The following is a 15,868-nucleotide window of genomic DNA, read 5'->3' on the forward strand; positions in this document are numbered from 1 at the left end:
GTGGAAGAGGTTATCTAAGAATTCAGAATATGACGTTTTCAATATATACAGATAGATGCCCAAGTCTAGCTCTGATTTTCCATATTATTCCAAGGTGGCAGTGGTAACTCTTAGCTGGTGGATGCAGGATTAATATGAGCCAAAGCCAAGACTTAAGCCAGACAAGACAGAAATGCTCTGGTCTGAGAATGGATATCTGGTCAGTTCTGGATGGGGTGGGACCACAGTTATAACTCCACTTCCAACTCATCACGCAAGAGCAACATCTTGACAGTGCCAAAGGGCTTTAGTTTGGAAGCACCACTACATCTTCCTTGCAAATGAAGGTGGTTAATTACTAATATAACCCCCTTTCACCACTGTTGGACATTCCTGCCTCAATTCAGTAGGTAGGAGGATGGATGCTGGAGGACAGGAGCAAAAGGAGGGTTTTCATTGCACTTATTACTCAAGGGGTAAGGAACAAGTTGTGCATACCTTTAAGGAGCTTTCCACTAGTGCTTTCCATCTTAACAACAACTACTCCTGCAAACAATGCTATAGTACTGATTTGGGGAAAATGCAGTTTGAGGATTCTTTACGTTTATATGCAAATAAGACTTCAGCTTCTTCTCTGATTCAGTTCAGCATGGATTGCCCTGACTAGAGCTAATCTGTGCTGCTTTTCTATCAATGTTTACCCCTCCTAATTTTTTGCCCAGATAACTCTTAACTCCATGGAGCTAGAAACCCTATATATTTAGGTCTACCAGATCCTATCCATAAAGGTGGAGGCAGGGAGGAAGGATCTCCCAGATGTTAATTTTCCTGTTACTGCAATAGGAAAAGTTATATCTGATTACATTCTCTCTTCTGTGCAACTTTTAAAGACATAGGAGCCCTTCCATGGCCTGGATCTGGCAACACAATCTCATCTACAAGCAGAAACAGCAAGTTTGCACTAGCTAGAAATGCTTTTTGCTTTTCATATCAATACCTGACCAACATCAGGGTCCAATTTGCTTCTGGCATAGTCCCCAATTGGCTAAGTAAGTCTATTATTTGCATTCAGTCAAGCCCGAATAGTTATGGTAGTGTTGCATATATAATGAAAAACTTATGAACTTAATATATCTAAAACCAAACCAAACAACCAATTAACAGAAAAACTGGCAGGGATATGCCTTTTGGTATTTTTGAACTATCGATTATTGTTGTTTGGATTTGCTCCCAAATGCTTCCAGCTTCAATATGCCAATGCACCCGTTCCTGACAGAGAAGTTCCAGATTACGGTGATGATCAGCTACTTGTAATCTCCCTGGGAGATAATATCCCAGCAGAGTTCAGTTCTATCTCCCCACCCCACCCCACCCCGATCACCAAGAATATGAAGCCACTAGGTAAAACTGGAAAGATACACAGAGTTTTGTGTCTTCAGAATGTCGATGACAATAAACTCTTTCTCTGCTAACCCAGATTCTCCAGTGTTGGTCACAGAAGGTGACCACTCAGTAGGTGGTCACTGATGGAGACTGGGCACTGGTGAAACCATTTGAAATTAAATCCAGACAAGACTGTATTATCATCAGCAGGGTCTGCAAGTTGGGGAGAACAGGAACTCTTGCATCTGAAGTGCAGCCCTTCTGGTCAGATTATCACCCTCAAGGCTCTCCGGGGTCCGTTATCTGGGATTCCCGGGTTGCGGTGGTGGCGGCCGTGGCAGCAAGGGAGTGCCAACTTCTCAAGGGAGTGACCATAATTCATGCCTTTGTAACCATGAGCACCTAGACTACTACTGTAATGTGTCAATTTGTGGCTGCACTTGCTAATAGTTCAGATGCTTCAGCTTATGCAGAACACTACCTCCAACTGGGGATGGGTTTCCAAGAGCACAATACACAGAGCATCTCTGTCTGTGCTGGCTCCCTATTGCCTTCCAAACTCATCCATCCATCCATTTATTTTAAGCATTTATATCCCCGCTTTCGTCCATGGCACGGGTGATAGGCGATTAAGTGACGTGTAAGCAATGCCCTCACTCTTACATTCCATCGTGATCCTGAAGCTGGACCAAGAGTGCCCTTCTACATTCATCATCTTTTTATCAAAGTGATTTGCTAGATGGTGATATTCCTTCTCCCAGGAGAGCTGCAGAAGTCTGAGTTTGAACATCTTCCAGGCAGCATACAAGACGTTCCTCATTCAGCTAACTATAACTAGAGATGGAATTGTATGGGGTGAATAGTTTTAATATTGGTTACGTTTTATTTATTTTCTCTAGATGGTTTTTTAATACATGTTTCAACATAAGACTATCTGCTCTGCCTTCAGGATGGGATCTGACAAATCTGATAAATAAAATATCAGTATGTTTTAAGACTCCCATCCTCACTGGAGCATGTTAGTATAAGCCCCGTGTATTTCATAGGAACATAGGAAGCTGCCATATACTGAGTCAGACTTGTCCCCCTTAGCTATGGGGACAAGTCATACTTGCTACCACAAGACCAGCTCTCCTCTCTGAGCTTTCAGGTGAGCTTGTGGTAGAACAATACTTGTACGCCTGGGCTGCCCATTATAGTTTAAGGAAATCTCTCTAACAAAGACAACAGTGGCAGCCCAGGGGGTTGAACAGCCCTTGACATAATTGTTCCTCCCCCTTTGAAAGCAAATTAAATACTGCAATACTACAGAAGACACATTTTTAGGAAGAGAGGCAGGAAGGCAGGCAAACAAAACTTGGCTCACTAAGATCATCTGTGCCTGGTTTTGACAACTTCATAGGTGTGATGTGATTAAAAAAATGAAGTCTAGCCAATAAGAGTCATGCAGTTTTGGCAGGGGAGATTCCACAAAGTCTGGTTTCAGACCCTTTTCTTACGCAAATAAAGCACTTTACTGATCAAAGGTACCCTTGTTCACCCCCATGTCTTCTCTCCCTCTCTGCCCCCCACCCAGCTTCCAGCTGTGCCAATAACAGTCCAAGCTGTTCAAGAAGGGGGTAAAAGCCCCACTTTCTGATGGGAACAACCTGTCACATTTTCCATCCTCCCATCAGCATCTTCCTGGTAGATTACGGGAAAAGATGTCACACTGTGTAGTGAATTATTCCTCTGCTACCTACTGAAGATATTTTGCATAGAGCAGCTCAAATCCACTGATTAATTTATTTGTTTTTAAAAGCTGCAGGCATTTCTGTGTTACAAGTTCCCCGCTTTAGGAGCTTGAAACAACCAATGAAGCAGACCAGATTGCTGGATTAATCTGTGAATGTGACCCAAAAAAAGCTCCCTAGAATGGTGTTTTGAAGAGTGTACTACAGAATCCCCAAAATGTCCACTGACAGAGCAATCTTGTCCTCAAGTTATGCCTCCTGGGAAGGGATAGGATCACTCTTCAGTCCCCCTGCAATCTGTGGTTAGGGTGTCTTGAAGTACAGCACTATGCCACTGGAAAAGACATAACCTCAGCTTAGCAATGGCTTTGAACTGACAGGAGATTACCAAAATCTTATACCATCAGAGCACCATCAGCACAAAGGAGAAAATGTGGGCAAAGATGGAAGCATGACATGAGAGGAACAGAGTCTGGGAGGAGCATCATGCCTGCTCCTCCTGTGATGGTGTAATGTTATGCCTGCAAAAGAGGTGGCAACAATTCAATGACCACCAGTGAAGTAATTTGAGAGCCCAAAGCACCCCCAACAAGTTAGCAAGGAGCCCAACCTCAAAGGAGGATTCCCAGAGATCCTCTATCCCCCATTCTGAGCACCTCAACCACTAAAAAAAACCCCATAGTCTCAGTTGGTGTCCTCCCCTCCCTTGTGCAATATGGGGAAACCACAGACTGGCTTAATATCCCTCCCTTATTCCACAGGTCATTGCAGTGTCTTCCACACAGGACACATGGAGTAATAAATGAATTGGTTGCAAAAAGGGAGTCCTGATGCCCACAAATCCCAAATGCACGTAAGCTCTCAACATGCACAGAAATGCTGGTTCATAGCCACCTTTGCTGGTGATCACCTAACGCTCCACTCCAGTGGAGAATTGCCACAGCTGAGTACCAGTTCATGACCCATTCTTCCTTGCAGGTCAGAGCTAGAGCAGAACAAACTGGCCCTGGAAGTTCTTCATACCTAGTTTTTAGTTCGCATCTCCTCCGTTGTGCGTTCACATATCGGCCAAATTTACCCCAAAGTCCCTGCGAGGTATCAGGGAGCACTTCACACACAATTTGGGTTTTTCATTGCATGCGCATAATGGGTTTTTCATTGCATAGCCCCATTTATACGCAGGGTAAAAAAATCCATTTTTGCATTGGTTTTATGGGGCAACTTCGAACTTGCAGTAAAGCCTTGCCAAAAAAACCCAACACCCCGCGGTAAAGCCTGCTGTCTGGGAAAGTTTCAGGAGACATAATGCAACTCCTTAAATGGAATAGGTGAGTATTGTCCTAACAACCACATTATCTTCCCCAACATCTGAATCACAGAATTGCAGCATTAGAGTTGAAAGACACCTTGGACAGAGACCTTCCCCCACCTCCACACTAGGAACTATTGCTGGAAGAATGGGGAGCTGGGCTGGGACATGTGGAAAAGCACCAAGGAAGTGACATCCACTCTCAAGTCACTCCATGAACGAAGCATCCAGTCGCAGATATGGTCAGCACCAGCTGCTGCCCTTTACTCAACCTCTCCCTGTGTCACTCTATGGGCCACAGGACACAATTCCAATTTTCACAGAGGCAAAGATGCTCCCCACCCCACTGCCATGCAGACTGCCAACAACACACACATTAACAACAGTGACCAGCTGGAAACCAGCTGCCCTGTTCCTGTGTGCGACTGACAAGCAGTATATCAATATTGGTAGTAGCAGCTGTAGTCAGGTCGGCCGCCTTTGCTCTCCCAGGGCTCCTGTGCCTTTCCGGAGTGCATGACCAGCAGCTCTGTGCTTCCGAAGAGGTGTATGGCAGGCACAGGGTAGCAGGTGTGTCCCCACTGCATGGGAACAGGGATGGCGAAAGCACAGGGACAGCCCCATTTCTGCCAATTGCTTGCAGAACAAACACTATCTCTGACTTCTACATGAGGTTTCAGCTGTGCCTCTGCTCTTAGGGGAATTAGCAGGCAAGCCACCCTTTTGACTCACCTCAGCTGCCCTCACAGTGGAACACACATTGACAGTAGGTTCACCACAGCACCCCACCGGGGCTGGGAATCTGTGTCTTGGCCAGGGCCTTGTGACTCAGAGCACTGAGAAGAGGAGCTCACTCTCCTCTCGACCCTGCCCACCCTCCTCAGTTGCTTTGGGTGTGATGATAAGGAGTGGAGGGAAAGAGATTAGTTAGCAAGCATGCTGAAGAGGCCCTGGAAATCAACCAAAAGAAGGGCTGGCTGGCTGAAGGGCCGAAATGAAAGGCATCCCAGGGGATAATGCAGTCAGAAAGCTATGTGACAGAGGCCATTGGTCCTTGCAGCACTCCCTGTGATCAACTGTGATCACTGTACTGCCTCAGACGCTTGGGTGTGCATATGGCCTTTTCCTGGCCCTTTTCCCCTGTGAGGCTTTGGCCAAGGACTGAACCTGGGATCTCTTGTACACTGAGACTGAACAGTTTCACCGGAATACAGAGCCCAAATGGGATACATTTGAGCCCTGCAGTTCAGCTCTATGGGGAAGTACTCCCTGACTGCTGTACCTGGCACAAGTGGGAAATAATTGGGTGTGTCACAGCAATTGGAGAACTACAAAGTCCTCATGAGGGGTGTGAGTCTCCAGTCTACTCCATGTCTGTATAGCTAGCAAACTGCCCAGTGGGATGGGACGTTTCAGTTCCAGCCCTGCCGCTCCTAACCACCCGTATCTGACATCTTAGTTGTTGGCAGAACGTGCAAAAGGAAGCTTTGCCTTGTACTTCAGCATCTCTCTATGGAAGGATTCAGAACCACGCCTACTGTTTCTCATCTACTGTGTCTCACTGTTTCTGCAATGCTCTTTTTCACTCAGCTACTGGGCAATTCTTGGTTCCTATGAGCTTCCAGTCGGGGATCCCTTGCATTCCTGGCCCTTTCCCTTGCAAAAACGAAAACCTTTGCATCTCTCAGACTACATGGAGTGCCCCGATGCATGTCAGTGTGGGAGCGTTCTTCTCATGGAAGGACTTGATATCTTTGCCTGAAGAGTCTATGAGCTACTGAGGCATCTAACCCACTGGGCTATGGAGTGACTTACCCCTGCAGTTAGAATGGCAGCTCTTTCCTTAGTGGGGTGGCAGCAAGGTTGCCACCAGGAGGTGGTAAGAATACCTATCACTGTGGTTAAATTGGGTTTTGTTTCTCTGGCTACTGGTGCTTCTGCTACTGGTTGGGCACAGGATCAGTATTAGCCCTAGCACAGCAGTTACCTGGCATAGTGGGATCACAGGTTCGCCCTACCCAGCAACTTTAAAACAAATATTTATGTTAAGAGTGAATGTCTGAAGTGTGCCAACTGCTTGTATGTAGCAGATGTATATGTGAATGCTGACAATCTCAGATAAATTTCTGAATAACTGAACTCTGATATTTGTATTTATTTTTACATTTGAAAAACACATGTGTAACAGCACAATTAACAAATATATAATAAATTGGTGAATATCAGCAGTCAGCTAAGTGTGATAGTCAGCGAATTCCCTGAAGAATGTCAACAAAGTGGGGGCGCATATTACTTTTGGACATTCACAATGCATATACACTTGAGCTCGCCAGTCCTGAAAGACAAAGTTACACAGCAACTATATTAATTTGTAGTGTGTGTGTGTGTGTGTGTGTGTGTGTGTGAACAACTACATTAACATGTGTTAATCTACAATCCAAATAGGGAGTTCCTAGATTAAGTCACTCATAATCAGTGGCCAAAGGCCAAATTAGACTTGATGTAGGATACTATCTGCCATGCTTTCTAAGATGTTTTTACTTCACTCCTACCACGAGGATCAAACTTCATCAGAGCAGATTCACAAGCAGAGGGGCTACTTAACATTCTCCACAGGCCATTTGCTTGATCAAAATAACACATAGGAGCTGCTTTCCCACTAGCAGTGTAGAGACACCAGATCCCTGTATCTCGCCCCAACCCCGGCAGGGAGAAAAGCAGTTTGGAAGGGTGATTTTGATCAGGCAAATGGCCCACAGGGCAGGGGTGACAAGCTATTTATTTATTTGTTTATTTTTTCTTTCTCTATTTATTTATTTGTATTTAAATATGTATACCCTGTTCCTCCAGTATGTTCAAGGTGATCTTCCAATCCCTTCCCCAGGGAGTAAGGTTCAAAAAAACACCCAGAGAGGCCCAGTTCCCCACCACCTCCTGCTGCCCTCCTTGTCTAGCCCGCCAACTTTAGAGAGAGGAAGAAAGGGAGCCACCAGCAGTTTCCCTTTATCCTCGACTCCCAGCATGCTCTGTGAAAGCACAGGGGTGGGCAGAACTGAAGCAGGGCCCCATTCAAAGTAGGCTCAGCAGTTCCCACGGTTCTGCTCGTGATTCTGCTCAGGCAGGGGCATTTGGTATTTCAAGCACCCCTGCACTGAATTATCACCACACCATTGCCACAGAGAAATTATTAAGTACTCTCCACCTGGAGACAAGAGAGCTCAAGCAAGGCAAAGTAGTCCACAACCCATCAGCCATTTTGCCACTGAGGTGGCAGAGGTGAGGCAGAGGCATGCTGGCCTGAGCGATGAGCCATTTCTTCCTTGCTCTGGTGAGAGAGACGCAGCTCCCTTATGAAAGAGCCCCAGATGTTCCGTAAGTTGCCAGAGAACCAAAGGGCCTCCCCCTGCCCCCAAAGAAGGCTCCCACAGGGCCTCCCACCCACCCCCCCCCCCGCATCCCTTGAATACCTCCCGCCTGTGAAGAAGATTCAACACTGGCATGAGGACAGGCCAAGATGGATTCTCCCAAGACTTAGTCAGCAATCAGGCAGTCAAGTTGAAAGAGGAGGAAAATGATTTCGGGGGCCTAGTACCTAGTGCATAGTACATAGGTAGCTGCCATATACTGAGTCAGACCACTGGCCTATCTAGCTCAGTATTGTCTACCCAGACTGGCAGCGGCTTCTCCAACCCGCCTTCCCCCCTTCAGGTCTGAGGTCTCCCCGCAAAGAGCGGCAGGCATGATTCTCTCCTTTGTTCCACAAGCCTCCGCTTGCCTTGTACAATTCCTCCCAGGCCATGGTACGGAACTTAACATTTTTCACCTCCTGAGTTAAATGCTGGCATTTGAGAAGGTGCGACTATAGAGCTTCTCCTATATTGTGGTAAATCACATCTCTTAAATATTGCCGCGAGGGAATGAGAAGTAGTTTTTCGACAGAAAATTACGTCCATTACATGTACGTCTTTACTCAGAGCCAAATCACAGTGGTCCAGGGTGGGATTTACTGCCTGGACTTAATAGAAAAGGAGGGAAAGAATGTGTGCAGGGAAGAGGGCAGGAGGCAACCCACCAGGGACCTCCGATCTTCATAATGCATATTCTGTCCTTCTGCCCGAAGCAGCTTGAGTTTATTTTCTTTAAATCACTTCCACATTTCCCAGCCCTAATTACCAAATATTTTGTCTCTGACCTCATTTTCCAGGGGGGAGGGCGGCAACTCTGCAAAGTCAAACACCATTCCTTCCCTTCTGGTCACCAAAGGCTTGGGCTTTATGAGCGAGATGCCAGGCGGGCCTAACACTTCGAGGCTCTGCGAAGAAGAGGACTGCTGCAAAGAGCAAGCAGGTGCCCGCAACAAACCCTGAGACTGGGGAGAGGTCTCTGTCCTTCCTGGGCCCCAGCCTCTCGTTGTCTTCTTCAGCACAAATAGCCGCTCCTTCACGGCAAACTTGGGCTATGCAACTTTGTTCCTGCCCAAGCCACTTTCCCCCATGAACAACGTTTCTCGCAGCAGCAAAGCCGTGCTCCTTTTCACACGACCCATCTGAAAGCTTTCGTGGGGACGCAATCATCAGCCTCTTTGTAAAGCTGTTGCTTCCATGGAAAACGGGATAGAAACCAAGCCAGTTCTTTTGCCCCAGACGCTGCGCTGATTCCCTCCAAAGCCCTCCCCGTGTTTGTTTCCCCGGGCAGGCATGTGCCGCTGGGCGCCACTCACTCCCTGCCCTCGGCTTGCCCGCAGAGCAGCAGCAGCAGCCGCCAGCCCTGGCCTGAGGGGCCTTGGCCCTTGGCCTGGCCCCTGGAATTCCAGCAGCTTCCCCCTCCTCCGCCCCCGCAGCCCCGCTCCTTCCTTCCCAGCCCAGCCAGCCCTTCTGCCTCAAACGGCGCGGCGGCGCCTTTCCCAACATGTTGCCTGTGCCAAGACGAGGCGCACACAGAGGCCGGCCTCTCTCCCTCGCGCAGATTCGCGCATCCTCCTACCTCCGCCCGAGGCGAGCCCGAGGCGATCCCCAGCAGCAGGACGGCGACGACGACGGAGAGGCTCTTCCACAACTGCGAAGGGAAGGAGAGGAAAGAGAGCCGCGAGAGGCTGAGTCCGTGCAGCGGGAGGGCGAGAAAACTTGCTCCTTCGGCTCCCTCCCTCCCTCCCCCCCGCCTCCCGACCCGGGGCCAGCTTCCGATCCCGACCCTCGGCAGAGACGCCCCCGCCCGCTCACCATCTTGCCGAGTCCTTCTTCTGCAGCCGCCGGCGGGACTTCACGAGGAGGAGGAGGAGGAGAGGCTGCTGGACGGCCTTTCCGACTTCTTTCTCTCCGGGCAATGAGCGTGAGGGTCGCGGATGCATGGAATGGAAAGGCGCCCGCTGCCAGCAGCTCCTCCCCGCCGCTGCCGCCCCTCGCGGCCGCCCTCCTCCTCCTTCTCCTCCTTCCTTTCCTTCCTTTTTTCCATCCCACCCCTTCCCCATCACAGGCGAGACATACCGAGGGGGAGGGGGAGCGGGAGCGGGGGGGGGTCGTCTCTGCTGCTGGCGGGACGAAGCGCCCTGCAGCGGAGAAGGCGGGGGAGCGCCGGCTGGCTGTCCAGCTCGGGGCTCCAGCCCCAGGTTGCCCACCGCAGTGTGGGGTTTCAGGCAGGCTTAGCTGGAGCGAGGTCGGCAAGGTGGTCGGGGCGCTGGGACCCAGCTGTCTGGTGTGCCACGCCACCCTGGCTGCGCCTCCTAAGAACAGCCCAGCGGGATCAGGCCCAAGGCCTCTCTAGTCCAGTTCAGCATCCTGTTTCACACCACGCCGGGCGTGGCCCACCAGATGCCTCTGAGAAGCCCACAGGCAAGCGCTGAAGCCCTCTCTCTTGCTGTTGCTCCCCTGCAAGTTGCAACATTGTGCCTCTCAGGCTGGAGGTAGCCTATAGTCACCAGAGAAGTAGCCAGGGGTGTAGCTATAATTGAGCGGATGGGTTCAAAGAACATGGCCCCCAGCTCCACCCCTCCCTATCTTCTTCATTATCTGAGGGGCCATTATCAGAGATGGGCAAACACTGGCCCCCTCTCCCCTAGCCACACCCCTTTAGCCATTGATAGACCTGCCCTCTATTAATTTGTCTAAGTGCCCCTTTTAAAGCCATCCATGCTAGTGGCCATCACATCCCGTTGCAGAGAATTCTATAGATTAAATATGTGCTGGGTGAAAAAGGACTTCCTTGTCAGTCCTAAATTTTCTGGCCTTCAGTTTCATGGGATAGCCCCTGGTTCTAGAGTTGTGAGAGGGGGAGAAAAATTTCTCTATCCACTCTCTTTCCTCCATGCATAATTTTCTACACCTCTCTCATGTCTCCCCATAGTTGCCTTTTTTCCAAATGAAAAAGGCCCAGATGTAGTAGCCTGGTCTCAGAAGGAAAGTGCTCTGGGAGCATCCCCAGATGGTGCTTTTAGCTCACTTCTCCACTGGAATGGAGGGTATGCATACGCACATCGGCCAGATTCATGCTGAAGTCCATGTGAGATATTGGGGAGCACTTCACACACGATTCAGGTTTTTCATTGCATGTTGGAGCCTAGCCCCATTTATGTCAGATTTTTTAAAAAATTATATTTTATGTCATTTTTTTAAAAAAACCTCTTTTTGTATTGTTTTTGTGGGGCAAATTCTAACTTGCAGCACAGCCTCACAGTAAACCCACAGTAAAGCCTGATGCCTGGGAAGAAAGCTCCAAGTGAATCTCAGGGGCCAGCTGTGGGCCTTTTGATGGCCCTGGGTTTCCAGTCAGTGTCTGATTGCGTTGTACCCTTGACAGATATTTGTAATCTGAAGGGGCTAAAATTCACAACTCTTATGGGGGAAATGCATCAACTCCTTTCTGCATGAGATGAGATCACAGAAGTGTGGAAAGTGAGCATGTAAGTTGTATGCATCAGGGAAAGCCAAGGAGGCAGGGAAAGGAGTGCCCAGTCAGTGATTCAACAAGCCACTAACTGGGGGAGATCTTAAGAACATAAGAACAGCCCTGCCGGATCAGGCCCAAAGCCCATCTAGTCCAGCATCCTGTTTCGCACAGTGGCCCACCAGATGCCGCTGGAAGCCACAGGCAGGAGTTGAGGGCATGCCCTCTCTCCTGCTGTTACTCCCCTGCAACTGGTACTCGGAGGCATCTTGCCTTTGAGGCTGGAGGTGGCCCTTAGCCCTCCAACTAGTAGCCGATGCAATGGAGTATCTTCAGGGGCCAATTGGCCCCCTCCCCGGTAGAGATGTGCACAGAATCCGTTTGGAAGCCCTTTATGGGTGGAGTCTCTTGAAGCAGTGAAAAGAACAAATTCACCTTCTCTGTCCTCCTGTAAGTGCCACTGCATGGCACCATGTCTGGATGTGGGTCTGTTAATGTGAAGGGCCCTTCTGAGGAAGTGGGTGGGATATAAAAGTTTGAGCCACCAGAAACCAACTGATGTTTTTGTTTGAAATTCATCTCTTGACATTGGGGAGAAGGAGGAGCTGGGTAATATGTAGTGGCCTCCTCAAGGAGGCCTCCAGTTGCTCTTGCACTCCATTGCAAGGGGCTGGTACAGAGTGAAATTGACAAATGATTGAGAACGCTGTACTAGTCATAGTAAAAGTCTCTATGAGAACCGAATGCTATTGCATAGAAGAAACCATCAATACAAGACTGCTTTATTTAAACGGACCAGATTGAATTTCAATGCTTTATTTTAAGTAAGGCAAACACACAAAAAGAGTGGCTGACATCCTCCTGACTCAGTTGAAATTCCATTGAAATTAATAGGACAAGTTAGTAATGAGTAATTAAGTCAGGATGTCAGCCAGTATTCTTATTGTACACTAATATTGAGGAAAGAACATTAGTAAATATATTAGTATTAGTATATATTAGTATGAATATACACCACCAAAAGTTCCAATTTGGTTGGTGTGGAGCTGGGTAGCAATTGCATCCGGTCAGTCTTTTCCCCTCTTGAAGTGCGGCATCCACATTGCTGCAGCAGTCATTGTGACAATCATGCAGAAGGAGAGGTTGAGAAGTATTTGTATCTTCTGTTCGCTCATGGCCTTTCGTGTTGTGCCACTTCCACAAGGAATAAGCTCCATCCCCAAGGATTAGCCGATGCACCTGAGCTCCACCAACCATTAGTGTGGGGTTTCCTAGTAGTACAAAACCCCCAGCATTCATGGCCTCACACTTAAGAGTTCTGGTTTGTATCCAACTTGTCAGGACATGAGTTACAAAGGAGTGTTGTCTATACTTTGGGTGTATAGTTTGAACAGTTTGAACCAACATGGTGGGATGGCAAAACAAACAAACTCTTTAGGTCCCCCCTCCCAAGTGCTATTAATTTGGTTTGTATTGTATGTTACTGTTAGCACACATTTTACAAAAGGATGTTGTCTATACTTTGATTGTGTAGACATCTTGTTCCAGGATCAGCAAAAAATTAAGGTCAGTTAAGGTCCTCAATTAAGGTCCTCTAGGCTCCCCCCGCCATGTGCTGTGATTTTTTTCCCAGACTGTAAATGCAAAAGTTATATAGATGAGGACTGAAGGACATACACACAGACATGGTGATCTCATAAGTAGGGATGTGCACATACTACTTTGGGGACATCCCAGGGGGTGGGGAGAGGTTCCCTTAAGAGAAGGCAGGCAGGTCCTGTCATTTGCCATTTGTGTGCTGATGCCGCACCCACGAAGGATGCTGGGGGAAGCATCCTGTTGCCATGGCGGTGTGTTTTAAAGGAGACCCCCTTGCTGAAACATTTCAGCGCCTCTTCAAAGAGGCGTCAAAATGATTTGGGCACATCCCTACTCTTAAGCTGCCTCCTATTCAGAAAGTAGGCTAAAAATGCCACTCCATTATGGCACACCTTGATAGAACCAGGGGCAGCCCAAGGTATGGTTGTTGTATCTGTGGTGAAGTGCCAAGTGCTCCCTTGCTCCACACCTCTGCGGTGGGGGGGGGGGCAGCCCCCTTTTGTAACCAACCCTTGCATGTTTTGAAAGTGGCTCAGGGGACAAAGAGGAGGGGAAGTTGCCAGCAGCCTCCTTGTCTCTCATGCTTCTTGCAAGCTTTGCAGGGAGCATGAGGAGAGATGCTCCTTCGGAAACTTGCAAGGGTCAGATTGGTCCTGAAGAGCTACTCTGGAAACTTCAGGTCACCCTGTCAGTGTCCCAATAATCCGCTGCCCAAGGCAAACTGCCTCATCTAACTGGGCAAAGAGGCACCTTTTAAGGTGGTGATTCTCTTTATTTAGCAGGGGGAGAGTAACTGGCCCAATCCACCCCCAGCACAGCACCTCCAGTGACTGTTGCTGGTGTCTATCTTCTGTTTCTTTTTAGACTGTGAGCCCTTTGGGGACAGGGAGCCATCTTATTGATGTATTATTTCTCTGTGTAAACCACCCTGAGCCATTTTTGGAGGGGTGGTATATAAATCAAATAAATAAATAATATCTAGTAATTTTGAATGAGCATGAATAATTGAAAAAGAAAACAAAGAGGAATTTTGATGACCAGGGTGGGAAGGATTCAGAACGGTGGAGCCTAAGTTGCAGAAAATCCCTACACACACACAAACACACACACACACACACACACACAGAGGACACATCCCACTGGAACTCACAAGCACAGCACAGCATCCCTCCAGTGGCTGTTGCTGGTGTCTACCTTATGTTTCTTTTTTAGATTGTGAGTCCTTTGGGGACAGGGAGCCATTGCTTGCTTGCTTGCTTGCTTGCTTGCTTGCTTGCTTGCTTGCTATGGGAACCTTTTTTGAAAAGCAGTATATAAATATTTGTCATATTCGTATTCACAAGCCATCCCTGTAGTTATTTCAAAGGTGCACAAAAACAATATCACCGTTGAAATAAAGAAAAACAATAATGGAGAAGGCATCTGTTTTGAACCCCCAAGGAAAATTGTCCATTTCAAAATGACCAGTCTTTCACAAAGCACACTTCCAGAATGATTTTGCCAGTCTTCTCAGTCTACTTTGACCTCTGTGACACACAACCCTGTAGCAGCAGACATTGACCAACCACCAAATGGTTGAAATGCAGATCCTCAGCTCAAGAATGTCTGACACTTCCACTCCACCCTGCAGTGCTCTGAATGTGAATGGTGAGAACATTCCTCCTCTTTGTGACTGAATAAAGGATAAACTATGTTTCATGTTACAGAAGGGACTCAGCCATCATAGTCTTCATCCCTTTTTCTCGATAGGAAACTCATCTCCGCCCCAGATTGGCCTGAAATCAATGTTACATTAGAGATATGCTGGCTTTTCTCATTGGATCTAAGAGCTGTCTGTCCGTGGAAGAGTGGGAAAGTCTTCTCTCTTTAATTACTATGAGTTGGGGCCAAGGGCCAAGCTAGTTTGTCACCACCTTCCATCTGGTGTCCAAATGGTCACCACATCATCACTTTCCAACTGGTGTCCAGAAAGGAACTGCTGTAGAGATTAATGCTCTCTCAGCCAGGGACCTTAGTTACCATTTCCCATCTACCTACAGGTGGTGTAGCGTGGTGTAGTGGTTAGAGTGCTGGACCAGGACCGGGGAGACCTGAGTTCAAATCCCCATTCAGCCATGAGACATGCTGGGTGCCTCTGGGCCAGTCACTTCTCTCTCAGCCTAACCTACTTCACAGGGATGTTGTGAGAAGAAACTTAAGCATGTAGTACACTGCTCTGGGCTCCTTGGAGGAAGAGCAGGATATAAAATGTAAATAATAAAATGTAAATAATAATAACAGATGTCCAAAGGGGAAAACTGCAGAGATTAAGGGAGCTGTGCTTTAAGTATCAAAAGGAAAAAGAAGTGTCATTCTTCTGTTGTTTCCCCCTTTTACCTTTAGTTTAAGTGGTGCAGCAGGGAAATGCTTGACTAACAAGCAGAAAGTTGCCGGTTCGAATTCCCACACATATATCGGGCAGCAGTGATATAGGAAGGTGCTGAAAGGCATTATCTCACACTGCGCAGGAGGAGGCAATGGTAAACCCCTCTTGTATTCTACCAAAGAAAACCACAGGGCTCTGTGGGCGCCAGGAGTTGAAATTGACTTGATGGCACACTTTGCTTTACTTTACCTTTAGCTTCCTTTTCCAAAATTTGTGTTGTATTCTGTATTGTTTTAAAATGTATTGTAAAATGCCTTGAGATTATTTGAATTTAAGGTAGTATATAAACCTAACAATCAATCAGTTGGGATTTTAGGGCTTGTATATTTTATTTATTTATTTATTCAATTTATATACCGTCCTTCCTCAAGTGGCTCAGTGTGATTTACAGGATAGAGGCCGTAATGGGTTGGATGTGGGCTAATAAACTGAAATTGAATCCGGACAAGATGGAGGTAATGTTGGTCAGTAGGAGAGCCAATCGGGATGAGGAAATTTTTACCCGGTTCTGGATGGGGTTGCATTCCCCTTGAAGGAGCAAGATTTGTTTAGGGTTTTTTC

At 47.7% G+C, this 15,868-nt stretch overlaps 1 protein-coding gene across 2 annotated transcripts in view; it reads right to left on the minus strand.

The window, feature by feature from the left end:
- Nucleotides 1–10,156, minus strand: part of FSTL1 (follistatin like 1) — a 58,973-nt gene extending 48,817 nt beyond the window's left edge. The window contains exons 1-2 of one of the 2 annotated variants that reach the window (XM_053300366.1): nt 9,624–10,156; nt 9,388–9,459 (exon numbers count right to left, since the gene is read on the minus strand). In XM_053300366.1, coding sequence (XP_053156341.1) covers nt 9,388–9,459; nt 9,624–9,626 — 75 coding nt within the window. In that variant the 5' untranslated portion in view covers nt 9,627–10,156. Of the gene's footprint in view, nt 1–8,596; nt 9,150–9,387; nt 9,460–9,623 lie in introns of those variants that run through there. The other variant, XM_053300365.1, reaches the window with a different exon arrangement.
- Nucleotides 10,157–15,868: the final 5,712 nt, after the last annotated feature.

Source organism: Hemicordylus capensis, chromosome 2 (assembly GCF_027244095.1).
Source record: "Hemicordylus capensis ecotype Gifberg chromosome 2, rHemCap1.1.pri, whole genome shotgun sequence".
Taxonomy (NCBI): Eukaryota; Metazoa; Chordata; class Lepidosauria; order Squamata; family Cordylidae; genus Hemicordylus; species Hemicordylus capensis.